Source organism: Vanessa cardui, chromosome 24, assembly GCF_905220365.1.
Source record: "Vanessa cardui chromosome 24, ilVanCard2.1, whole genome shotgun sequence".
In the NCBI taxonomy this organism is placed as follows: Eukaryota; Metazoa; Arthropoda; class Insecta; order Lepidoptera; family Nymphalidae; genus Vanessa; species Vanessa cardui.
This window is the reverse complement of record NC_061146.1, coordinates 6,345,702-6,372,937: the sequence shown is the minus strand read 5'-3', so window position 1 is coordinate 6,372,937 and position 27,236 is coordinate 6,345,702. Positions and strand designations below refer to the sequence as shown.

At 36.4% G+C, this 27,236-nt stretch overlaps 1 protein-coding gene across 1 annotated transcript; it reads left to right on the top strand.

The window, feature by feature from the left end:
- Window positions 1-186: 186 nt before the first annotated feature.
- On the top strand, window positions 187-26,845 carry LOC124540066 (phosphoinositide 3-kinase regulatory subunit 4). Its single transcript, XM_047117474.1, has 28 exons — window positions 187-479; window positions 592-772; window positions 1,412-1,582; window positions 2,145-2,333; window positions 2,716-2,804; window positions 3,104-3,313; window positions 3,784-4,243; window positions 4,767-4,959; window positions 6,057-6,166; window positions 6,963-7,071; window positions 8,126-8,274; window positions 9,241-9,384; window positions 9,956-10,072; window positions 11,519-11,653; window positions 13,028-13,106; window positions 13,689-13,765; window positions 14,153-14,268; window positions 14,855-14,949; window positions 16,597-16,719; window positions 16,909-16,984; window positions 17,458-17,553; window positions 18,638-18,760; window positions 19,137-19,247; window positions 20,166-20,329; window positions 21,783-21,941; window positions 22,470-22,630; window positions 24,632-24,798; window positions 25,636-26,845. The coding sequence occupies exons 1-28, from the start codon at window positions 388-390 to the stop codon at window positions 25,847-25,849; spliced, it is 4,110 nt and encodes a 1,369-aa protein (XP_046973430.1). The 5' UTR covers window positions 187-387; the 3' UTR covers window positions 25,850-26,845.
- Window positions 26,846-27,236: the final 391 nt, after the last annotated feature.

Here is a 27,236-nt window from a genome sequence, read left to right as displayed (position 1 = left end):
TTTTGTTTTCATATATATTGAAATAATCAAGATGATTATAATTGTTATTTTTAAATATAAGGTCATATTTAAAAGATAAAAATAAAATCGTATCTTTCATCACGGCCTATGAAGCTATTTTGAAAAATCGTACTGTCAATGCCATCTGTTTATTGTCATTGTCATTGTCATTATAAATAAATTGTTGTAAGCTGTCAAAACAAGCTGGTTGCAGTTTCATTGTTTTCTAATATAATTAATATATTGTTATATTATAGTTTATTTTGCATGAGCTAAAGTTGAAAGATGTGAAAGACAGTTCTGTGCATTGTTATTTGTTTAAATTTTTTATACGCATATAGAATACATTGTAAATAACATTATTATCTTATTATATTTGTTAGAAAAATGGGCAATCAACTGGTTGGTGTAGCACCTTCACAGATATTTCCAGTTGAACACTATTTAAGTGATCATGTTGATTTAACATTCGATCAAAGGTAAGAACAAAGAAAATTTATCTTTAATTAACTTCTAATATTCATCATATTATCTATATATAAGATATATATTTTGTAATTGGAAATTTAAAGTCAATTATTGAATTTACAGTCTAGGTTCGACAAGGTTTTTCAAAGTAGCAAGAGCCCGTACTAGAGAGGGTTTAGTCGTAGTTAAAGTGTTTGCCGTCCATGACCCATCTCTGCCACTTGCTGAACACAAGGAGAGGATATTGAAGATAAAAGAACAACTCGCTTCGGCTTTTAATTGCTTACCCTTTCAAAGAGTTATAGTAAGTGGAAAATACATTTTATTGACCTTAATCTAGATACTATAGGTGTTTTTTATAAATATATACTTTATTTAATAACACCATATATTTATAATCTTCCCAATGCATTTGTCTGTCTGAATACTAAATAAACTAAGAGAATAATATGAACTACAGAAATATTTAAGTTCATTATTGAAAATGTTACTTGTTAATCTATGAATAAAGTCATACAATATTTTGGCTTTAATTAAAAAGAGGTTTATGATAGAAAATGGTTTTGTTTAATTTTATTTCAACATGACATAACTTTCACTTAAATCCTATTATAAATTAAAAGTTATTTATAATAGTTTAAGCTATGAATTCGAAAGAAATAGAAAGCTATTGAATGATAATGCATAGATTATTATTTAATATGTAGAATAACAATTATAGTTTATAAATAAAATAGTTTATAATACTAAAATGTAGTTTTTGCACACTTGAAATTTAAAATATTATTTACAAAATTGGCGAAATGCCCATAAAAAAATACTGTTAATTAATTTGAGAGATAGTATTGCCAGTTATAAAATACATATAAACTTGCAATTGTATTATACTGGTCTAGTTATAATTTGTATGTAAATCCTAAGCTCATAAGGTAATGATGTTCAGTTGACAGACAAAGCCGGTCTACTAATGAGAGAATACTGTAAGTGTAGCGTCTACGACAGGATGGCCACTCGACCATTCCTCACTGTGTTGGAGAAGAAATGGATAACATTCCAAGTACTGTACGCTCTGCACCGGATGCACAAGCTTGGCATATGTCATGGTGATATTAAGGTTGGTTGAAAACAATACGGTTTCATGTGTATTTTGTTTTTGACGTGACAACGTCTTATAAATTGGTTTGCCGTGTGACACTTCAAGAAACTGCGTTACGCTCCGCTCACGTTATGCGCTCACAATGAGAGCGAGTGAGAGGCACGCGTCCCTTCCACTCGGGCATGGTTAGCCCGCCTAAGAGCGAGAGAGACAGACATAAGTCGTTGTCACGTAAAACTTTCGCCCGTATACCGACTTTACAGGCAACCAATTTTTTATTTATTAGGCCTATGATTCAGGTAAGTGTATGTCCAAAATAGAAGTTCAGTCTTTACCGAGATAATCTTACAGCTAAAATGGCATTAGGCAGCTGGTCCGACTGATAGAGATCACAATATAGACACCACATTCCAAATGAGTGCGAAGACGGATCAGACTAAAATAGCCTGATGGAATAGACCTGATAGGCACTTAGTAACCACAACCAAAAACCTGTCTTTCGGAAAATGGAGAAGCCCACTCATGACCAATTATGAGGCTTTATGGATTCTAGTGCTTATTCTATAATCTATTATTTTAGCTCGAGAACATCATGGTGACCTCTTGGTTATGGGTGCTGCTGACTGACATCGCGTCGTTCAAGCCAACTTTCCTGCCGGATGACAATCCCGCAGACTTCAGCTACTTCTTCGATACGTCAAGACGAAGGCTCTGCTATGTAGCGCCCGAGAGATTCGTGAAAGCCCCGGACCCCAATGTCAGACCTACGGTAATTTACGACGGATTCAAATGATTTAGCGTTGTTGCGACTATCTTTATTCAATTCTCGGTACTTATAGGGAGATGGGTCGAGATGGCCCAGTGGTTAGAACTCGTGCATGTTAACCGATGATTGCGGGTTCAAACCCAGGCAAGCACCGCTGATTCATGTGCTTAATTTGTCTTTATAATTCATCTCGTGCTCAGCGGTGAAGGAAAACATCGTGAGGAAACCTGCATGTGACAAATTTCATAGAAATTCTGCCACATGTGTATTCCACCAACCCGCATTGGAACAGCGTGGTGGAATATGTTCCAAACCTTCTCCTCAAAGGGAGAGGAGGCCTTTAGCCCAGCAGTGGGAATTTACAGGCTGTTGTTGTGTTGTATAGGGAGATGAGAGAAACAGCGGCCTTTTACTCAGCGAGTCGCCGTGCAAAGTTGGAGAACTGGTCCCCAGCATGGATATATTTTCGACAGGGTAAGTTTGGGTACTTTACACAGGTTAACTTATTTATTTATGACTTAAGAAGTGCATACCTTGGTTTTCATTTGATATCTTTTGTGATTCATCAGAGTATTTCGTCAGAGTTTAGTATGTGTTTGTGAGTTCAAGCTTTAGTTACTTTTGTATGTTTACACAAGACATACAATTAAAGAACAAGAATATCAACCTAAATGTGAGGATTTTTGGTTGTGTTGAAAACACTGATAAATATGACCTTTATTCTATATAAAATAAGGATTACTTTTTTATTATGTATTTGCAATTTCCTCTAGGTGTGCTCTTCTAGAACTCTGGAATGATGGTACGCCAGCTCTCGACCTTCCGGGGCTGTTAGCTTACCGAAATGGCGAAGACCGACCGCCAACGATGACTCTACCAGATACATGCGAGCCAGAACTACGGAACCTCTTGCATTCCATGACAGAAAGAAATCCAAAAGATAGGCGAAGTGCTGAACTTTACTTGGACGAAGCTAGGGGCACGTGAGTGATATTCTCTACTTCTGTACTTAACTCTTAAGTACAGTAGTCCCTACCTATTAGGGACTAGATCTTATTAGTAAATATTTACATCCGTCCAAAAAAATTAGGGAACGTTTGAATGTCAAGAAATAAAACTAATTACTTTAATGATACTGATAACACATCTTGGGAATAAATTGGAAAAAGGAGAAACTTACTGAGTTCTTAGACATAAGGTTTTTCTTACAGAACTGATAGGTTTATGACAGTCAAATAGGTAGCGTAATTATTTATATTGGATTAATATTTTAAGTTTGACTTCAATTTTTGAATAGATTAAAACAAACGTATTGAACAAAATGGTCGCCACAAAATAATCTTAATAACAATATAGTTTTAATCTTATTAACCAGGATTGTATGTTCGTAATATCTTCAATGTATACTATACAATACTTCTTATAATAAACATAAGTCATTGCTCAATTACAGATTATTCCCTGAATATTTCTACTCATTCCTGCAATCGTATATGTTGATATTCTCCGCGCAACCGATATTGCCGGCGGATGAGAAGATATCTCGCATCTACCAAGACATTAAGAATATCATCAAAATCTTCACCCAACCGTCGAACTCCAAGAACTACCAGGATCTGGTGGAAGAAACCACTGAGAACCAGAAGGTAGAAATCGACGCACTGATGAAGGAAGGATTCAGGGTTATGACGGTGAATGTTACTGATTTCGAGGAGGAAAATGACAACAAGACCCCGGAAACGAAGGTGATGGGCCCGGACAGCGAGGGGTTGATCCTGATTACGTCACTGGTGACGTCATGCATCAGAGGATTACATCATTGCACGTCGAAATTACAATGCTTGGAGATACTGCAGCTGCTCTGCGAAAATTCTAGTTCTGAGGTCATTTTGGATAGGATATTGCCGTATATTGTAAGTTGGTGTGATACATTGTATAAAAGGTCACCATATAGTCAAACTTCTATAATATCCATTTAAAAACAAATGTGGATGTCATACAATTCGCATCTACCAAAATGTTTTTTCAAATTTCAATTTGGTAATTTAAAATCGCCCTTATCTACCAAACAAAAATTTCGAACATCTAAAACAATAGTACTGTCCGTTTTATTATATATTTATAGACGATACTAATTCCTAACAAAGTCCAACAATAATCGTCGGCCCTGTTGATATCGTCATTGCAATTTGTTTAACTGTAAGAAAGTTGATATCCAACAATATGGATATGGATAGTATAGAAGACGTTCCCTTTGTCGCTTGCCTAAAAAATATTTTTCAACTTTCAATTTGTTTAGAAAACGCCATTATTTCAAACAAAAAAAATAAAAAAACAGAGGAAAAAATGGTACTGTCCTCTTTGCTCATTTATTCATAGAAGATACAAATTCCTAGCAAAAACTAATATCGGCTAAAGCAGCGCTCACGTGCGTAGATCCACCTGTCGCACGCGGGCGAGGCGCGCGTGCGCGCGTGCGCGGTGTGGTGCGCGGCGCGCTGCGTGGCGTGCGTGCGCGCGCTGCCGCCGCCCGACTGCAACGTGTTCCCCGAGTACATCCTGCCCGAGCTGGCCCCCCGCGCCTCCGACCCCGCGCTGCCCGTGCGCATCGCCTACGCCGACAACATCGGTCAGTTACTTACTTACACCAACTTACATCATTATATTCATTGTTGACGGTGTTGGGCATTAATCAAGCAATTGTCAATTATCTTATTGACTAAAAAAGTAATTGCAATTAAATTAATCGCAATTACACTTTTAATTGCACCTTGCAATTAAATTAATCGCAATTACACTTTTAATTGCACCTTGCAATTAAATTAATCGCAATTACACTTTTAATTGCACCTCGCAATTAAATTAATCGCAATTACACTTTTAATTGCACCTTGCAATTAAATTAATTTGATTAACGTATGTCAATTACAGCTTACAATTAAAATAATTGCAATTAACTTTTTTAGTTGTTTTATAAAACAATTAAAATTAACAATTAACTTTATATATCAAAATGAAATTAGTAAAGATTTAGGAAAATTAAGCTATAAGTATTAGACTTCAGACGATTAAAAATGTGGTCAAAGGCTCTAAGTATTAAGCTTATTTTTTCTAAATCTCTCTTTCCTCAGAAAGAAAGTGTTTATTTTTATATTATATAATATAAAGTTGCATTGATAAATATTTCTGCAGCGTAGGTATAAAACAAAAACATTTCAAGTCGTCGTCTTCGTTCAAGTCTTTATATTATACAGCAGTATTTTTAATTGTTGTTTTTAATTGAAATTAACAAAACAATTAACAATTAATTAATTGTTAATCTTTAATTGTTCCTGCAATTAAAATTTGCCCAACACTGATTGTTGATATACTTGCTTAATGTTTTTTCATTATAATATATAAAGCCGCCATGGCCCCGCTGTTAGAACGCGTGCATCTTAACCGATGATTGTGGGTCCAAACCCAGGCGAGCACCGCTGAATATTCATGTGCGTTATTTGTCGTTATAATTCATCTCGTGCTCGACGGTGCAATGAAACCTCTCGAGGAAACCTGCATGTGTCTTATTTCATAGAAATTCTGCCACATGTGTATTCCATCAACCCGGGTTGGAACAGCGTGTTGAAATATACTCCAAACCTTCTCATCAAAGGGAGTGAATGTCTTAGCCCAGCAGTGGGAAATTTACAGGCTGTTGTTGTTGTTAATTCATTATACATTACACAGCTAAGCTAGCGGAGACAGCGCTGAGATTCCTCGATCAGACGCAGAACATGGCCGACAAAGAGGCGGCTAATATAAACTACGAAACTGAACTCTCAGCACTGCATGAGATGGTAAATGATATTTGCAATCGTTAATATAATACAATTTAAACTACAAAGTTTAATATTACACGTAACACACACACACACATTAATATTACACAAATGGCTTAAAGTTAGCAATATAAATATATATTTATTTAATTTAAAGTATTGTATATGTTCGTAACACTTTGCAACATCTTATAATTATAGCACGACACAACTTAGATGTAGCATCAGAAAATGCAATAAAACCTATCTTACAAGTTATGTTTGGGCAAATCATCATCACATAATCACATAAGTAGTAAATTAATATATGTAATAATAAATTATGTAGTAATAATATATATAGTAAATTAACATAAGTAAATATTGATAATTTGAGGTAGAGTACTTAATTCGGATGTGATCGGTTTTACGAATTTTGCCGTTGCTACATCTAAATTGTGTCGTACTATACTTAAAAATGTATACGATCGTACAAATAATATTAAACAACAACGCATACATTACTCTGATCTCAATTTGAACAGCTAAAGTGTGTTAATGAAAATCACTAGCAAAGACGCATATCACATACACCCAGACACAAGACAACATAGAAAACTAATAACTTATTCTACATCCACTCAGCCGGGAATCGAACTCGGAACCTCGCAGTGGCGTACCCATGAAAAACACATTCGAATATTGAGGGCCTGGTGACCAGATGTACAGTGTCAGTCTCCAAAAATATATGACAATATAAAGCTGATAAGATTAACTTACTTTTGTACTCTGTGGAGAACATAAATAAATTAATTAATTAACTTAATTATTAAAGGTCCGCTCCACTGTGTCGTACTTACTGACGGACTCGCAGGCGGTCGTCAAACGGGCTCTCGTCGAAAACGGCATCACGAAACTTTGCGTATTCTTTGGAAAACAGAAAGGTAAATTATTCGCAACTTTTAAATATTTTCTTGCATTCAACTCAGAGTCGGATTTAAAGGTCTGGAGGCCCTGGGGCCACAAAGCAGTGGAGGCTCTAGACCAACAGGAGCGTGGAGATCCTAATACTTATATCATGGATTAATGGATTAGTTTAAGCTTTTATTAATTTGAATCAGTAAGTATTTCTTGACTGGTATCGGTAACTTTTAAAATATTAAGTAGTAAGATTATTATAATTTGACTATATCTCGGTATTTGTTAACTTGCTGAAAACTGTGGCTACCACTAATGTGGAGGCCCCAGGGCAGTTGCCCCGGTTGCTCTTCCCTAAATCCGGCCCTGATTCAACTTATGGCTTTTTCTTTACAAATGACAAGCGTAAGATTTTCTATAATTAAGTAATTAAGCAACAAACGTAACCTTAACTTGTTTACTAGCTCGGATTAATGTTTTGACGAACATCCATCCGTAGTTGGTGGTAGGGCTTTGTGCAAGCCCGTCTGGGTAGGTACCACCCACTCATCAGTTATTCTACTGCCAAATAACAGTACTCAGTATTGTTGTGTTTCGGTTTGAAGGGTGAGTGAGCCAGTGTAACTACACGCACAAGGGACATAGCATCTTAGTTCCCAAGGTTGGTGGCACATTGACGTTGTAAGGAATAGTTAATATTTCTTACAGCGTCATTGTCTATGGGTGATGGTGACCACTTACCATCAGGTGGCCCATATGCTCGTCCGCCTACCTATAACAAAAAAAAAATTGTTTTGCATTAACAATGTCACGTCAGAATAGAATTTCGTGCCTGACCCCGGGTCTGGTTATGGGAGACACTAATTCCCAAAGTGTCTCGAAAGCTCTTCAAATATTGGTCACACTCCATGTAAGAGCAATGTCGATAGCCATGATTAAAAAATAATCCTTAATTTTAACAGAAGTGAGTTATTAGAACTATTTTTTTGAATTTTTTTTATATAGTAATGGCAATAAGCAAAATAATATTTAATGTTTTTTTTTTTTTTTAAAACTATAAATTAAAATTTTGTTTTTTAGCGAACGATGTGATCCTTTCGCATATGGTAACATTCTTGAACGATAAGGAAGAGGTTGCTCTGCGGGGCTGTTTCTTCGAGAGGGTGGTGGGGGTTGCGTCGTATGTGGGCCAGCATGCTGCACCCATACTTTTGCCATTGCTGCAACAGGTATACATATCTCACTACAACCAAGTCGCTAAATAGAGCCGAGATGGCCCAGTGGTTAGAACGCGTGCATCTTAATCGATGATTTCGGTGTCAAACCCAGGCAAGCATCACTATATATATAATATGCGCTTAATTTGTGTTTATAATTCAATAGCATGTCGCTAATATCTATATAAACCTGTCGGGATAAACAAAAGTGTTTATCCAACGTTTGTTTCTTTGTTTATCCCATTTAAACCATTTATTTTGCTACACATATACATACATTACAATGATTATACAGAAGAAAATAATTAAATTTAAAGAACATAGTGTAGGTAGCAAGGGGTTCATCTCAGTATAAGCTGTGTTAATGCACAGCACTGATTTTCAGATAGCCCCTGACTATTGGGTATACATACACAAATGCGCGCACATGAAAATAAATAAATGAAATTATAAGAACAAAAAACTAAAACGCCCTTATCCTTGAGGAAAAATAAACATATTACACAATAAAACATCACAAGGAACTTAGACATAAGATAGACAGACAGACAGACAGACTTAGACATAAGACATTAAAAGTGAATATGATGAATACTAAGTCTATGAGGTAGTGTGACTGACACTATATTTGGAGGTTGTTACTCTGACATTTGTATTCTTTATTGTACATCACACAGAAAAATAAAATTAAATTATTTTGATTTGGTCTTAATAGAACAGGCTTACAATTTTGGCGACCTTATCGCTACATAGCTCTTCCAGGCAACCAACAACCGATGTTGAGTGAAGATCATTTTAATTTAAAGAAGAATATAGTTGTATATTTGTTACTATAAAAAACTTTAATGGTAGGATTTTGTAACTCATTCTGGTCATTTTGGTATTTTACCGTTTTGGTCGTTTGGTTTTCTTTCTCTATTTTCCAATACTTACCTTCCAAGTATAAAAGATACTACTAAGATGTTATTTGAACGGCAGGGCTTGACAGATCAATCTGAGTGGATAATAGCGAAGGCTCTGCGCGCTACCAGCAGCCTGGCTGAGCTGGGACTGCTGCCAAAACAATCGCTGTGTGACCTCGTCGCCGAGAGCGCCGTCTACCTCGCACACCCCAACTTATGGGTAATTATGACTGATCACTTACCTTACATCCATAAACTTTATCAATAAGGTATATCCTACTAATATTATAAATGAAAATGGTTGTGAGGTTGGATGTATGTATGTTTGTTGTACTTGCACGAAAAAACTACTGAACGGATTTAGATGAAATTTGACAGTAATATAGGTTATACGTCAGAATGATATATTTATAGGCTACAATTTATAATGATTTTATGTAATGTGGTCATTATATACATATCAAGAAACCCGTGCGAAGTCGGGTCTGGATGCTAGTATATTCATAAACATTATAAACAGTTATAACGTTCTATATAGATAATTAGATCTCCGGCACAAAGATATGAGAGCGTTCCAATTAACAATATAACTATTCCGAAGTCTTCTATGACAATTTAATGATTGCACAAAATCAAAAAGGACATAATTAACCTGTGCCAGTGTACAGCAGGCAATACAAAATGCACAGAGCAAAAGATTTCAATCAACTTTTTATTTCCGATTAAACAAATGAGTTTGGCTTTAAAATATTTTATGAATAAACATTTTATAATTAACTTTGTTTCTATAGATACGTCACGAGGTGTGCGGCTTGGTGTCGTGTGTAGCGAGTCTTTTGAATCCGATCGATGTCAATTGCAAGATACTGCCGCTTGTCTGGCCGCACCTTAAGCACAAACTTATACAGGTAACATATAAATATCACCCCGTATATACAACAAATTATGTTGACGATAGTTTTGAATTTGGTTTGATTATAATAAGCTTCGGTATCTGATATGGCATATACTTTTAAATACAATAAAAGTCGCTTACTATTGTCTGTACATTTGTATGCTTAGATCTATAAAATTACGCAACAGATTTTGATGCGGTTGTTTTTAGTAGATAGAGTGATTCAAGAGGAAGGTTTTTGTATATACTACATTGACAATATAGTAAAGAAACACTGATCATTTTAGAAGTGTCTAATGTGATGTCGTAAATAAACGAATTCTGTGGTACATTTGGTATCAGTATTGCAACCAAAGCCGGGGCGGGTCGCTAGTTTTATATAAAAAAACGTCCAAAACACTTTTATGCAATGATATTCTAATAAACAGATATGTTATTCCCATACTAAACAACAGAAAAAAGTGTGCCGCGCCGGGGACCGTTTATTTTACATTTCGTTACAAGTAAAAAGGATAGCTTGATAAAAACAATAAGTAAAAGGGATAACTAGATGTTTTAATTACGCAAAACGTATTACTACATAATTATGATGTATTATAACGTATTACTGGCATAATTATGATGAAGACGACTAAAGGCAAACGTCACAATTAGGACGTTTTCTAGTCTTCACTTTTTGCGCGTTAATCATCTGACATATCTGTTTACTAGAACATCGTTGCTTTTATGTGTGTTTTTTTTAAATGTGGACAATGGCGTAACTATCGTAGGGCAGGCGGTGCAGTGCACCAGGGCCCCCGAGCTCAGGGGGCCCTCTAAACTAAATCTTAAGCTTCTTTAAGGGTAATTATTAGTTAGAGAGGGATGGGAAAGAGGGGGTGAAGGCCTGATTCTTTTTCTGTGCACCGGGCCGTTCCTCAACCAGCTACGCCACTGTTTACAAATTACATTGCATTGAAAAAGCTTATTAATAGCAAGCTTATGTGGTAGTTTAAAACGTTATATAGAAAAAGATTAATTCACCATTAACTCCCAAATTTCTATTGGAGAAGTGTGCTAGAATAAGATCCAAAAATGATCTTCGAAGCGAGATGAGGTTTTTGCCATTTACAGTCATATATTTAGACAAAGAATTAAACATTTATTGGGAAAAGATGGTTTGGACCATTTCAGATAGATTTATAAATAAAAAAATCACAGTTAAACTTCTTTTGTTCTTGTTATTTCAGTCTAAATGTTAACACCTGCACAGGTCTACGGAACATTTTTGTCATAAACGACGGAGGATTGATATAATAGGCTATTTGACTGGTTTTTAAAATTCATTTTATATTATTTAGTAGAAGTGAAGGAACCCAGTAAATGTTGTGTTTTTTTATTTCTAGTACATATTTGCCGAAAAATATTATACGCCACTGAATGTGGACAAGTTTGATTCAAGCTTTGTACTGTTTTGAAGGTTGAAAGAGCTGAGCTCCTTCTAGAGAGCCTGTCGGAGCCGATACCGAGGAAGGTTTTGGATGCAGTCTTGAGGCACGGCGATGTGGACCGCCTCGTACAGACCCTCAGAGAGAGGCGGAGTGCTAGACTCAAGGTGAGATGTCATACCACTTCTCCTGCCTTGCCTGCCTTTTCCAATCGAGGGCAAACAAACCTTAAATTTATGTATGCCACGCGATTTCCTAATAACTCAGCTATATTGTACACAACTAAGCATCAAAAAATTCAAGTGGGCTTTTACAAGCACTTTGGAATCGTTATTAATTGAAGCTACCACCGGTTCGGAAAGTAGATTCTACTGAGAAGAACGATCAAGATAATCAGTAGTTACTCTTTTTCAATATCTAAAGAAAGTCAGTTCTTGATTAATATATCTTTATTTATAATAGAACACTACCAATTAACTTTATTAATTGGTAGTGTTCTAAATTCTTTTTTATTTTATTTATTATTCTTTCTTAATAATTTTATTATGTAATTGAAATAATTGTATTTAATTAACATGACGTTCTATTTTTTAAATGTTAAAAAAGAGTAACTACTAATTTCTTGCCGGTTCTTCTCGGTAGAATCTACTTTCCGAACCGGTGGTAGCTTCACTTAATTGTAAAATGACGATTCAAAAGTGCTTATAAAAGCCTACTTGAATAAAGTTTATTTTGATTTTGATTTTAACCAGTTATATTAACTTACTAGACACGCGGTATCGTGTCAGCCAAGTTCAGGTAACAGAACTGACGGGCGACGCCGTGTGTAATATAACGTATAAACGTGTCAAACTTGGCTAATTTGTTGCGTCTTGTGAGATACATACTATGTGTGCCAAATCTCATAACCACATTGAAATAAAACTAGTTATAACGAATTTGAATCGCGTATATTAATTATTTTTGACATCCTGACGTTTCGAGCACTTTACAGCGTTCGTGGTCACGGGTCTACCCGTAATCCGTTATAACTAGATTTATTTCAATGTGTAATAATCTCATATACACTTCTCAAACGGTTATTTAATTATTAACGTCTGAAAATCGTTATTTTCATCACTGATTGCCCTGTAGATCAAAACTGTCACTATCACATCCTGTTGACCTAGAAGGGACAAATTTGGCACGCCGGTAGGTAATTGGGCAAATACAAATGATAAAATATGTTCCAACTACCACACTTTAATTGTTGATCGAAGATAATAAAATCAATACATTCTTCTCGATCGTGAGCCTTTGTGCAAGTCCTGGATGGCTTCTATAAAACCAGTGTAGTATTTTTCTTGTTCGAATTGTGAGGGAACTAGCGTTTCCATTGTTATTTCCCCTAGGTAGCATTGACGATGTAAGAATTGGTTAATATAGCTCATTGCCAATGTCATGGGCAATGGCGATCAGTTATCATCAGGTGGTCAATTTGCCAGTCAATCTATTTAAACATATTATTTTATATAGAGGGTTAATAGTGAGCATAATTTCAGGTAAAACAAGGCATGATGCCCCAGTACTCTGAAATGGGGCAGCAGCTTAAGAATTTGTTTAGAAGACTAGCGTCCGATGGTAAGATATCTATTACGAATTTTCATATGATTCGATTTTAAATGATGGATGCAAGAAATCTTTTTTCCCTTATTAATGGCATTCACATCTCTTGTTTGTGAGACGTATTTGGCCAATGCGACGTTATATCTTTCATATAACGTCGTAATTGGCAGTAGGGCTTTGTGCAACCCCGTCTGGATAGGTACCACCCACTCATCAGTTATTCTACCGCCAAATAACAGTACTCAGTATTGTTGTGTTCCGGTTTGAGGGGTGAGTGAGCCAGTGTAACCACGGGCACAAAGGACATAACATTTTAGTTCCCAAGGTTGGTGGCACATTGACGATGTAAGGAATAGTTAATATTTCTTACAGCGTCATTGTCTATGGGTGATGGTGACAACTTTCCATCAGGTGGTCCATATGCTCGTCCGCCAACCTATACCAAAAAAAAAATCAAAATGAACGAACCAACTTATTATGTTTGTTGTGCGTGACAGCTACGCTTGGCATATGCCAAACGTCATACTAATTTACTTGTGTGCGTGTACCGTTGGTAACTTTTAGAAAGAGAAATAAGTACCTTGTGTCCCTTTCTAGGTATGACGGAACACGTAGAAAATCAATTGTTGGCGATGAGTGCGCATCTTATCAAAATACAAAGTTCCCTGACGCAAGTAAGTGTTATGAATTATTTATTATACACTTATTCACGAATTGGTTATTAATTCAAAATAAAATCATCAAAATCTCAATGACAATTGCTTATAAATAATAATAATAAATAAATATGAGACAACATCACATACATTACTCTGATCCCAATGTAAGTAGCTGAAGCACTTGTGTTATGGAAAATCAGAAGTAACGACGGTACCACATACACCCAGACCCAAGACAACGTAGAAAACTAATGGTAATCTACATTGACTCGGCCGGGAATCGAACCCGGGACCTCAGAGTGGCGTACCGATGAAAACCGGTGTACACACCACTCGACCATGGAGGTCGTAAATAACCAAATCAAATGAGTGCCAATGAATGACGTCACCGATTGGTCCTAGCACATCACGGACGCGCCGGGCCGGCTCGTGCTGTCGGGCGGCGGCAAGTCGCGCGCCGTGCAACTCGACAGCGACGCGCTGCCCGTCGACAAGATCTACCACCAATCCGTGCAAAGGTACGCCTCTCACTCGCACACACTACACTCGTATACCTCCCTCTCGCTCGCACACGCTACACTCGTATACCTCCCTCTCGCTCGCACACACTACACTCGTATACCTCCCTCTCGCTCGCACACTGACGTATCGATGTGTTTTTAAGTCGTATCTGCCTGTATCACCCGTGTGTCAAAGAACTAAACCAGCGGAAAGAAATATTACCATTAAGGGTTGTTGGCAAGTTTCATGGTCTTTTATGTCCTTAGTCGAGCTCTAATACTTCAGGTTAAAGAAGAACTTTATTACCCATAAAGAACCTTACAATTCACTTTACAATGAGAATTTTACTTGGTATAATAATGTTGATGTTTGGGTTAGATTATCTAGAAGGAGTCTGTAGGCTACGCTAGTTAAATAGGTGTCACTCAGAATTAAATAGCTAAGGATACAAATTTAAAGAAATATCAAGAAAAAAAATTAGTTTCTTAAAACCAAATTGAAACGTCATAATAAAAATCATCACAATAATTATATAACTGCATAACTTTACCGGCCTTAGATGTTTTGTGTCGTGAAGGAGATTATTAATCGGACTATTTCCAGAAGATCCCATAAAACGTCGCTGTCCCAGGAAACTCAAATGAACACGGAGTGGCAGCATATGTTCGGACAGGCCCAGGATCAAGTCTCCATCAAGGGTAAGTCCATTTCTGATCTGGTCCAGATCCCTCCATTGTACACTATACATAGAAGTATACTATATTTTATTACAACATTTTTTGGAATTATAATTATGTACCAAGTATTAATTATGTACCAAACTTGGATCCTATTTATGGTTAGGATTTATTACGTGCTCTGTGGTGAAGGAATATGTCGCGAGGAAACCTTCATATCTCGAATTTCACTGAAATTCTGGTATTTATTAAGGAGCCTATTTTGGAGCTTCAAATTTTATCTTACCACATCGAGAAATGGCATATATAGACCTGTACTTTTATCACATAACTCAATCTTTTAGCGCCATCTATTGGTACTAAATCACATAGATTATTACGATACGTGCTGTACTGTATCATTTCATATATTTTTTAAGCGACTATGTACAACTGTAGTCAAGTTGATCGTGTTTTTTTTTATCCACCATTGGTGATTTGGTATTTATATTTACTTTTTCATTGTAATATCGTGAACTAGGTTATGGATTCAACTTACAGCTTTAAGGGCATTCAGGACTCATGATAAGGGACAATCCGGTACATAATGACGATGTGGCGGGTATGACCTAATGTATAAATATATATATAACAAAATATCTGCGACATTAAGCATTTTCATTAATCAAGTGTAGTACGACACAACTTAGATGTAGCATCGGCAAAATTCGTAAAACCGATCACATCCGAACTAAGTACGCTATCCCAAATTATTAATATTTATTTCTTATGTGAATATGATCTTTACACAAACGTAATAGCTTGTAATATCATTTGACCTAATATATTCGTCTATTTGAAACGTCGATTTACACGCACTTGCTGTTTCGGATTGAAATGACGCGAGAATCTATAGCGACGAATAGCGTCGAATGGCGCGATAGGGAGCTAAGTCTATTGGCTGTATAAATCGGCAGTAATCGATTTTATTGAATTTGCCGATGCTACATCTAAGTTGTGTCGTACTATACCGTGCTTTTTTGGTTCAGTGGTACGCGCATCATTTCGTTAAACATATTTAATAGAATGTATTATATTTATAAAATTTGTCCTGTCTGTTGCTGTTTCATAATTTCGTAAGCAATGATACAGCTGTATCAAAAAACTTTGAGAAAGTTGCTTTTTCTGATCCGTATTATATTTGCAATGATTTCCCGGGTGGAATGATGATATATTTTTGGATGTATGAATCAGTAATTACTGAATTTATTATCGGTTCTTCCCCATGTTTGCACGATCTTGTACATAGATTGAAAAATGCTTAGAGAAAATTAAAAAAAAGCAACAGCAAAAAGAAAGTTTCTAGAATTTTACATTAAACTGTATACCAGTCTGTATACAAGAAGAAGAGAGGGCATAACGCTCTTCCTTTCGAGACGATTTCTGTTAGCTAAGTAAAAGAACTTCGTACTAAAAAAAGGTCCAAACGACAATTTAGTTTAACTGGTGGCCTTACGTATAAAGATTTATTATTTAGCGAAAGTTTCTAAATATTTTGCTCTTTCCATCATATTTGATATCACATTCGAAAGAAGAAGACGGCATATAAACACTCACCCTCAAAACAGCATCGATAGGTATTTAATGGTTTATAATGAAGTAGTTAGTAGAATTGAAATGTTTCCTCAGCGTCAGAACAAGTGTCCCAAACGGGCGGTCAAGTGAGTGCAAGCGTAGGTGCGCCACAGACGAGCGTGAATATCAGCCAACCAGCTCACTCGCAGATGGGGCACAGCGCCAGCTATGTCCAATGTAAATACATCACTAATGCCTTATACTAATTCTTCTTCTTTTCCTAAAGCTTCAGCTTCATAATTTGGTAAATGCTGTTCAAAATCATTATCTTTATTTATATAACGATATATTTATTACTATTTTTAATGATTTGTTTAAAAATAAGCGTTGATTTATTTTTTCGATGTTTTTGATACGTTTTCGCAGATAGCATGGCGCCATGTCGGATGGAATTGAGAAATCTAATATCACGAATGCAACAGAAATTCCAGAAATCGTTGAGGTGTGTATTGTAGAGAGAAATAGACATTTTTTTCAGTCTTATTTACAGGTATTTCATTTACATTTCCCACCTCGTCTGTATAGAGGCTTGTAACAGATTCTGAGTTTCTGAATTTAAACCCTACGGTCGGTCGATAAAATTTGGGTTTCGATTTCGATTTCCATTCGATTCTTGGGTTTTTCGGTGGAAAAATTAACAATAAAAATGTCTGGAAGTCAAAAAACTTGTTGCCATTGTTCCTGAATTATTTCCACTCATTCTTTTTTCTCGCTGGAAAAACGCATTACGCGCTTCCCCCACGTGACGAAAAGTGGGGGAGTGTGTGGGACTTCCCGGAGCCCTGAACGCCTAGTGCGCCCAAGCACACCGGGTTTACCCACTAAAAAACCAGCGGTACCCTCTCCGTCTTTCGGCGGACGCCACGGGATCGCTTACGCATTTAGAAAATTTCTTGAAAATAGTTGATATTTCAGAAGTCACGACGACAACGTGGAAGCCAGTGAAGACCTTCAGCCACCAGCAACTTGGAGGCCTGGAAATCAGTTACTGGCTTACTTACACGAACACAAGTAAGTCCAAGACGTAATAAAATTGCGAAAGAAAAATGTTTTCACTTGAAATGTAATTTTGAATTGTAACTGCATATTTAAACCGGTAAGTGTAACTTATGAAAGTTACCTCTTTTATTGCTTAGGTAGATAGAGCAAATGGGATACCCAATGTTAGTGATCATAAATGCCCATTAACATTACCTTAAGGAATTTTAATAATTACTTCACCAATTTTAGAACCTGATGATATGTTCTTCGTACCAGTAGTTACACTGGCTTACTCGTTGTTCAAACTGTAACAACAACAAAGTGTACTGGCGGTAGAATATCTAATGGGTCTTTTATTTGTCATTAAAACATCTGTTTAATTATCTCAACAAATAGGCTATTTGACATTGTGAAAAATAAATCGTGAATTATTGTAATCAGTGTATATTATGAGTTTAAAAATGGTCATTTACTAACGAAACTTGAAAATAATACTTAATTTATTCAAAAATCAATAAATAAAAATGCATTTTTCCAAAAGTTTGTCACGTGACACAAAACGCTCCTGATTGGCCGCGCTTATGACGGAGTCACTTTCTTGCAAACTTTGCTTTTCTACTATATGTACCACAGATTAAAATACAGCAAAGTGACGTCACCGAATCCATTGCAGCGCCATATTGTACAAGTAACGTTTTTGCGCGCTATTTAAATATGGAATTTTTAATATGATATTTTTCGGCAAATATGTACGAGAAATAAAAAAACAACTTTTACTGGGTCCCTTAACCTCTACTAAATAATATAAAATAAATTTTAAAAACCAGTCAAATAGCCTATTGTCACATTCGATCTTTTTAATCTAGCAGTCTTATACTACAGCCTGTGAAATGTGGAAAAACTCACGTTGCAGATTTGGAAACTGTACATGTTGACAAAACAAAGCTTGCCTCGTTTTGCCAGAATTTGATACGAAACATATACATATGTATTGGTATGTAACCAATAAAGTTTCCTTAAAAAATAGAATTAGGAAATTTTGGAAAACGCACTACTATTGAAGGATACGCCAAAATAATGCAAGTTTCGTGAGCTTTTTGTACGTTTTCCCCAGAGCTCGCGTGAACCAGCTGGTGCGTCTGCCGTCCCAGCGCGGACTCTTTGGCTCGTGCTCCGACGACGGCACCGTGAGGCTCTGGGACGCGACGCGACTGCAGGGACACGCTTACGTTAACAAGTGTGTATTGTACGACACAACTTAGATGTAGCATCGGTTAATTCAATAAAACCAATAGAAGTAGCTCCCTATCGCGCTATTCGACGCTATTCGTCGCTTTTGATTCTCGCGTCAGTTCAACCCGAGAATGCAAATCGACGTGTCAAATTGACGAATATATTTGGTCATGTTACAAGTTATTATGTTTGTGTAAAGACCATATTCGCATAAGAACTAAATATTGATAATTTGGGATAGTGTACTTAATTCGGATGTAATCGGTTTTAAGAATGTTGCCGATGCTACGTCTAAGTTGTGTCGCATTACACTAAGTTTTCTTATGTTGAATACAATATTCAAATCGAAATTTTTCCTAATGTATTATTTATGTCTTTAGGTCGAAATCCATGTATAATCGTAGCGCGGGTCCCGTGATATCACTCGCGGCCTGTGAAGGGGGACAATCCTTGGTGGCAGCTACACAGGAGGGATCGATATTTGTACTCAGGTAAGTTCTTGTGGATATTAATACATACGTGAAGGTACATTCTCTAAAGCATAAGTTTGGTCATAAAAACAATGTATTGTTATTATATAATCTGTGCGCCATTAGGATGAACTGCGATTTGGATTTTCAACCGTCCCGCATAGCGGCAAATCCGGGTCAAATAATGCTTTAATAGTTTCAGAGTTAGACAGAAAATTCCATTTAAATTAAGTTAAGGCAAAATAAATCTCGAATATTAATTTCTGATTTCCTGCATATTGATTAATAAAAGCTGTTACATTTTCAAAGTAAGATACGCAAGGTCTGTCCGCTAGCAGTTACGTTATCCAATTTTCGTCTATGGCTTGCGAAGCCCGCGATACGTCGTTACTTATTCGATAGCGTGGATTTTTATCTGCTTATTTGGTTTTCAATTTATTTAATAAATAAATATACATATATAAATATCAGACAAAATCACATACATTACTCTGATCCCAATGTAAGTAGCTGAAGCACTTGTGTTATGTAAAATCAGAAGTAACGACGGTACCACAAACACCCAGACCCAAGACAACACAGAAAACTAATGATAATCTACATTGAATCGGCCAGGAATCGAACCCGGGACCTCGAAGCGGCGTACCCATGAAAACCGGTGTACACACCACTCGACCACGGAGGTCGTCAATTTAAGAGATTTTTGATATCACGATTAAACGAGTGCAGAGTTATAATTTTGAAAATTCAATATCATGTTTCCCTGTGGTCTCTGCCAGAGTCAGATATTCACTGTTCAGAAATATTTTGCTTCGATGTTTGCCAACTGTGACAAAGTGCCATTCCATTCTAATATTGCGAGGATGATACCATATCCTAATCTTTGGTAGAGCATCATCAATTGTATTGCTTAATACCCTGTGTCCTGGTCCTCGTCAGATTGGACAGTGGGTCATCGCGCATGAGCCTGTCGCAGTGCCGGCAATTGGAGCGCGGTTCGGACGCGTGCGTGGCGTGCGCGTCGGCGGGCGGCGTGCACGCCGGCGTCATCTCTTACGCCACGCTGGGCGCCGCGCTCGTGGGCTGGGACCTGCGTGCGCCCGGTGAGCACGAGCGACCCATAAATAACTATATTCATATATTTGGCAACACTGAATTCAATTTTAAAAACAAATTAAGGGAATATTTTTACCATAACTCTTTTTGTATTTTTTTTATGGTATAGGTTGGCGGACGAGCGCATGGGCCACCTGATAGTAAGTGGTCACCATCACCCATAGATAATGACGCTGTAAGAAATATTAACTGTTCCTTACATCGTCAATGTGCCACCAACCTTGGGAACTAAGATGTTATGTCCCTTGTGCCTGTAGTTACACTGACTCACTCACCTTTCAAACCGGAACACGAGAATTCTGAGTAATGTTGTTTGGCGGTAGAGTAACTGATGAGTGGGTGATACCTACCCAGACGGACTAGCACAAAGCCTTCCCACCAAGTAAAGTAGTGTATTTGCTATAAGAGGCTTTTTCTTTGTTTTTTTTTTTTGAATAATGTATTTTTTTCTTAGATGTTTTCTTTGTAATTTTAATTAGATTTATATTTCTTTTATATTTTTGTTTTTGTAATTTATTTCTTATTAATTAAGCAGCGTAGTATTAATTGTTGTCCGTTACTTTTCTTATTTTGGTCTTGAGTTAGCCTGTAAGAATGATTTACAGTCGGGGTAAGAAAAGGTTCGTCAACTTAAGATCTATTTTCGTGTGCTCAGTGTGAGCGATAATCTGCTTTACCGATCGAGAATATATGACACTGACAAACATATTTTGACAATTCCGTAGAAGATATATCAAATTTAAATTTGGAATCACTAATTACGCTATTAAAAAGATTTCATGTTGATATAAAACTAGACTCAGTCCGAAGACGTTACACTATTTTGAACCAAGTTGTCATACTGTGTAAGTTTAATTTTATATGCAGTTGTCAGTTTAGTGCTTTAGCTTTAAAAGGTACTAAGAGTTAACGCCTTGATAAAGGAATGAATTTGAAAACTGACGAAGGTTTTCTTACTCTGACTATACATGGTAATATTTTTTAAGACTGGGTGTACATATATAAGTGTCTTCTACATTAGACATTTTGTATATCACGTTGGTTTCCCAAATAAATACCTATAGTAAGACACAAATTAGATGTAGCATCGGAAAATGCAATGGATTGAAAATAAAACCGATTACTGCCGATTTACACAACCAATAGAAATAGCTCCCTATCGCGCCATTCGACGCTATTTGTCGCTGTAGATTCACACGCAAAGCAAGAGCATGTACATCGACGCGTCAAATTGACGAATATATTGGGTCATATGATATTACAAGTTATTACGTTTGTGCAAAGATCATATTCGCATGAGAAATAAATATTGATAATTTGGGATAGCGTACTCAATTCGGATGTGATCGGTTTTACGAAATTTGCCGATGCGACATCTAAGTTGTGGCGTACTATACATTGATATGTGAGGTTTGAAATTTGTATCTTATCTCCTTCCAGGTAATGCATGGAAGCTTCAGGGCGACCTGAAGCAGGGTGTGTACACTTGCCTGTACGCGAATAGCGCAGGATACCTGGCCGTCGGGACTTCCAGCGGGGCCGTCTGCGTGTGGGATCTGAGATTCGGTCTCCCCATCACGTCGGTTAAACATCCCAACTGTAAGATACATTTAAACTTTTTCGTTATCACTGATTCCATTACTATTATATTTTTGTGTAAGGTTGACTGTATGATTTGATTATGAATCTTCATGAGTTTTCTTTACAAGCATTAATACTCCATACCGCTGTGTTTGGTCTTAGAGTGTATCTAAACCTTGTCAAAACGATTACAACAACAACAACAGTCTGTAAATTTCCCACTGCTGCCCTAAGGCATCCTCTCCCTTTGAGGAGAAGATATGGAACATATTCCACCACGCTCTTCCAATGTAAGCCACATTGGAATACTCATGTGGCAAAATTTCCATTAAATTTGACACATGAGGGTTCCTCACGATGTGTTCTTCACTGGCGAGCTCGAGATGAATGGTAAACACGAATTAAGCACATGAGTATTCAGTGGTGTCTGGGTTTAACCCACTGGGCCACCTCGGCTCCACCAGATCCGAGGTGGCCCAGTGGTAGTGGCCCAGTGGTAGTGGTCCAGTGGTAGTGGCGTGGCTAACGGGGGGGGGGGGGCCTTAGCGGAGCGCGTGCGGCGCGTGGTGGGCTTCGGCGGCGGCTCGTCGCGCGTGTGGGCGGCGGGCGCGCGCGACGCGGCGGCGTGGTGCCTGGAGTCCACGCAGCGCACGCACGCGCTGTGGCCCGCCAGCGCCGGCGCGCAGCCGCTGCACTACTCCGCCGCCGTGAGTACCTCCCGCATTTGATGTTCTACGCACTTTAAATCATTTATTTACATACAGGGTTATTGGTAACTCGACGTATATCCGTTAGGAGGTGATAGGAGTGACTATTTGCAATAATTTTAACCCCCATATGCATAATCCAGAAGTGAACCAGTTTTAAGTTATCACGTTTTTTAGTTTTTTTCAAAATTTGTCAAAAATGCAACTTCTAAAATTTATTTAGACAAAAACATCAATAAAAATCAATTTTTTTCTTCTGATTTATAAAAACGAATAAACAGTGGATATTTGTCAATATTTAAATATTAATTATCGGTCCAAATTTAAAAATGTGAGACGGAAACGAATTTATTTAAACTTTTTTGTGAGAATTTTAAAGAGCGACCTTTAGTACGAATTCGTTCATGTTCGAATACGAATGTCCGCCAACGTCCTTTCTGGTGATTTTATTTCGATTGATTTGAAATAATTTCCTTCTTTTTATACATTTTTGGAAAGCTAAGAAAACGATTATGTTTTTAAAATAATCTGCAGGCCAAGTTTCATAAAGATTTTTTTATGTTTTTGAAGCATTTTTGAGGACAAAAATTAAAAAAATATTGAAATAAATTCGTTTTCCGTCTCACATTTTTAAATTTTTACTGATAATTATTATTTAAATATTGACAAATATCCAGCGTTATATCGTTTCAATAAAAAAAAAGAAAAAAATAGATTTTAATTGAAAGTTTTTTTAAATAAATTTTTGAAGTTGCATTTTTGACAAATTTTGAAAAAAGCTAAAAAACGTGGTAACTCAAAAATGGATCACTTTTGGATGATGCATATGGGGGTTAAAATTATTGCAAATAGTCACCCCTATCACCTCCTAACGGATATACGTCGAATTACCAATAACCCTGTATATATATTGAGTAAATATAATTAATACTTTATTAACATAAGAATTAATAACATTAAATGCTTAAATATATACAAATATAAACTAAAACTAGTTGCTGTATAAATCTTGACCGCTTGGAACGGTGGCAAGAATGCTAGCAGCATTTCCCCGTTGAATCGCAATTCCGATCCTCTGGGCAAAAAACGAACCAGCCCTCCTGTCACCAGTGGAGGCAATGAGGCGAGGTGTTATACTTTTGATGAAGCTTTGCACACTTTAAATTGTTCTGCTTGATTATTCTATTTTATTTATACTAATTAGACTATTTTGTATATACTTTTGTAGTGCAGACACGTGCGTTTAACGGGTATTATCGTTTCCAATGGTAGTAGAGATAAATAAACGTTGGGTTTACAAAGGGCTCTTGCTTTTAATGCCTTTTTTTAAATATGCATCATTATTATGTGAAACTAGCATATATACAATATACTACTACTATACTTATGCAATTTAATATTACTTAAAAGTTTGGATAACACCTATTCCGATTCAACTCATAGCAATTGAAATGTTATATTTCCTGAATTAATAAAAATTCAGTGGCTTATCATATATTTTAAGAATCTATAGTAACATTTTAAATCTGTCTGTCTGTCGCTCTTATACGACCAAACCGCTGAACCTAATTTGATGAAATATGTAATGTAAAGTAACAGCCTGTAAATTTCCCACTGCTGAGATAAGGCCTCCTCTTCCATTAAGAAGAGGGTTTGGAACATATTCCATCACGCTGGTCCAAAGCGGGTTGGTTGAATACACATGTGGCAGATTTTCGATGAAATTAGACACATGCAGGTTTCCTCACGATGTTTTCCTTCACCGCCGAGCACGAGATGAATTATAAACACATATTACGCACATGTATATAGTGGTCCTTGGTTTGAACTCGCAATCATCGGTTAAGATGCACGCGTTCTATCCACTGAAGCAAACTTAAACTCCAAGAATGGACATAGGCTACTTTATTGCCTGACACATGACAACTCACTAAAAGACGAGTGAAGCCGGGTCGAATGCTAGTATATTTACAAGTGATTTTGAACAAATCTCATTTCCAGTCATCACATTACATAAGCGCCGCGTATTGTGGAACGCGAGACGGCAGCCGGTTCCTAATATCCGGCGGCTCGGACCAGCGGCTCCGTTTCTGGGACCTTCAGCACCCTGAAGACTCTCACGTGCTGCTTCACGCGCCCCACGACCAGATGCATTCGGTTAAATATAGGTTTGTATGGAACAACGTGTAGTTATAACCTTATTTTCAGAAATCCGTAATTAATATCATGGATCAATCTTTGAGGGCAAGGTGAAACCCGGTGAAAGGTTTTTTTTTTATGGTATAGGTTGGCGGACGAGCATATGGGCCACCTGATGGTAAGTGGTCACCATCACCCATAGACAATGACGCTGTGAGAAATATTAACTATTCCTTACATCGTCACTGCGCCACTAACCTTGGGAACTAAGATGTTATGTCCCTTGTGCCTGTAGTTACACTGGCTCACTCACCTTTCAAACCGGAACATAATAATACTGAGTACTGTTATTTGGCGGTAGAATAACTGATGAGTGGGTGGTACCTACCCAGACGGGCTCGCACAAAGCCCTACCACCAAGTAATATAAAAAACGTAAGACGAGGTTTTGAGTTTTCGTCTATATATATTTTTTTGTCTCTAGTCTTTTCAAAAAAATCGTCTGCTTCTACGAAAGACTAATCCCTGATTTAATGTTTATAGATGTTGTTTATTACTTAGATATTGGAGTCTGAACTCAAATAAGACAATAAATTTCCTTAAAAACTAGTTTATATTAATAATTCTTGCAATAAATTTTCGTTGTCAATAGTAATTAGTAAGTGAATAAAAAAAACAAAGGAAAATCACAGAACATTCGATTTGATACATTATCTTCTCTTTTTGAAAATTTAATGAATTATGACGCATGTATACATACATAATATATTTTATTAAAATAAAAATCGTAGGCGCGAAAATGTTCTAAATAATAAGTCTTACCCCTATGTTAAGTCATTCAATTTTAAACCTTAATAACTTTAACAGAAGTAGAATTATCGACGGGACGACGGTAATCCAGGAGTGCTGTAAGTCCAACCCGTCGACGCCGCCCTCGCTCCAAGAAGACAACGTGTACCGAACTGTCGAATCGAGGAGCTTCTATCACACCGCACCCATCACGGACATCACGCTCGTCGAGGGGAACAGGTGTTATCTAGTTAGTTCCTCCGCTGACGGTGTGATAAATGTGTGGAAATAGAGAATTTCCCTTTTTATTTATCACATAATTGTTAAATCCTAGTCTTCTGTTTTTTTTATTTGATTTGCGTTCAAACGTTTTTCGCTGTGGCGAGTGTTTCAAGGTCAAATTTTGAGTCCAATATTTCTTTGTTTAATTCATGTTTGAAAAGTTTCCGTTGCTCATTGTTTAAACGCGTTTTATGTTTAAATTAAATAATATGTAGCATAATATACAATTTTAGTATTTGCTAGATAATTAAACAATACATGATTGTTGACATTACATGATGTTATTGCTTTGATGCTCTGTTAATTGTAAAAACTTATTTAGTCTGTATTTTAGAGAAATGTCAGTTTTTTAAATCATTTCTGCCGCCAATAAAACTGCCAACTGGTCTACTCCTGTGTTACAAAACTATCGATAGTTGACTTCGAAACTATTCAGGATATCGATAGTATCGATAGAGTCGTTATCGTATTTTGGTCAAGAATATCAAATATATACATAGTATCGATAGCTCTCTTCGAGCAATACTGCATATCGAAAGCGGCAATACTATCGATAGTGGACTATCGATATGCAACACTAGTCTTCTCGTTATATAATGTGAAATATGTGGCAAAACTTTAATTATGATTTCATTTAAAGTTATATATGGCGTCGAAATAATATCGTGTTTTTTATCAGCCATAAAAGAACGAACTGTTCGATATGAATCCAACAAAAATGAAATTGTTTATAAATAATTTAAATACCTATGTATCTATGATCCCAACAAGAGATTTTTTTTCTTTTAGTAAACTTTTTAGTTTAACTCATAGCAGTCACAGATAATATTTTATATTTTTCTGTTATACACATTGTAGCATAATTCATAGACCATTATATATTTGTTAAATTAAGTGTAAAAAATGACAAGTTGCTCATTGTGATTATATTTTTAGATTTAATTATGTTAATGTCTATATTAAGGACTGGCTGTATATATTTGTGCAATAAAAATAATTTGTTACGAATAAAGTTTTTTTTTTTTATTTATAAACAAGCATGTTTCCCGCGAATTATTGTATTCCAAAATTGAATTTGAATTATTTTCCACGTCGATTTCTTGATGTTAACGAAATATACGCAACATGTTGGCACAACTATAGTGTATTTAAACTTTTTAAAGGGACATTATTATTAGGGAAATAATTTAAATATGAGCACAATCATACCTAACGTTCGCGAAATAAATCGACACTTCCATCGTATAATTAATTTGCTAATTGTTTGAAAATTTAATTATATTTCAGTTTACATAGGTACTCTTCATATTAAGTACGTCCATTTTTTAATCGCGTAAGTCTGATCAAGGATATATTATATAGATCAATTTTTGGAAACAGTATTTATGACGAGGTTT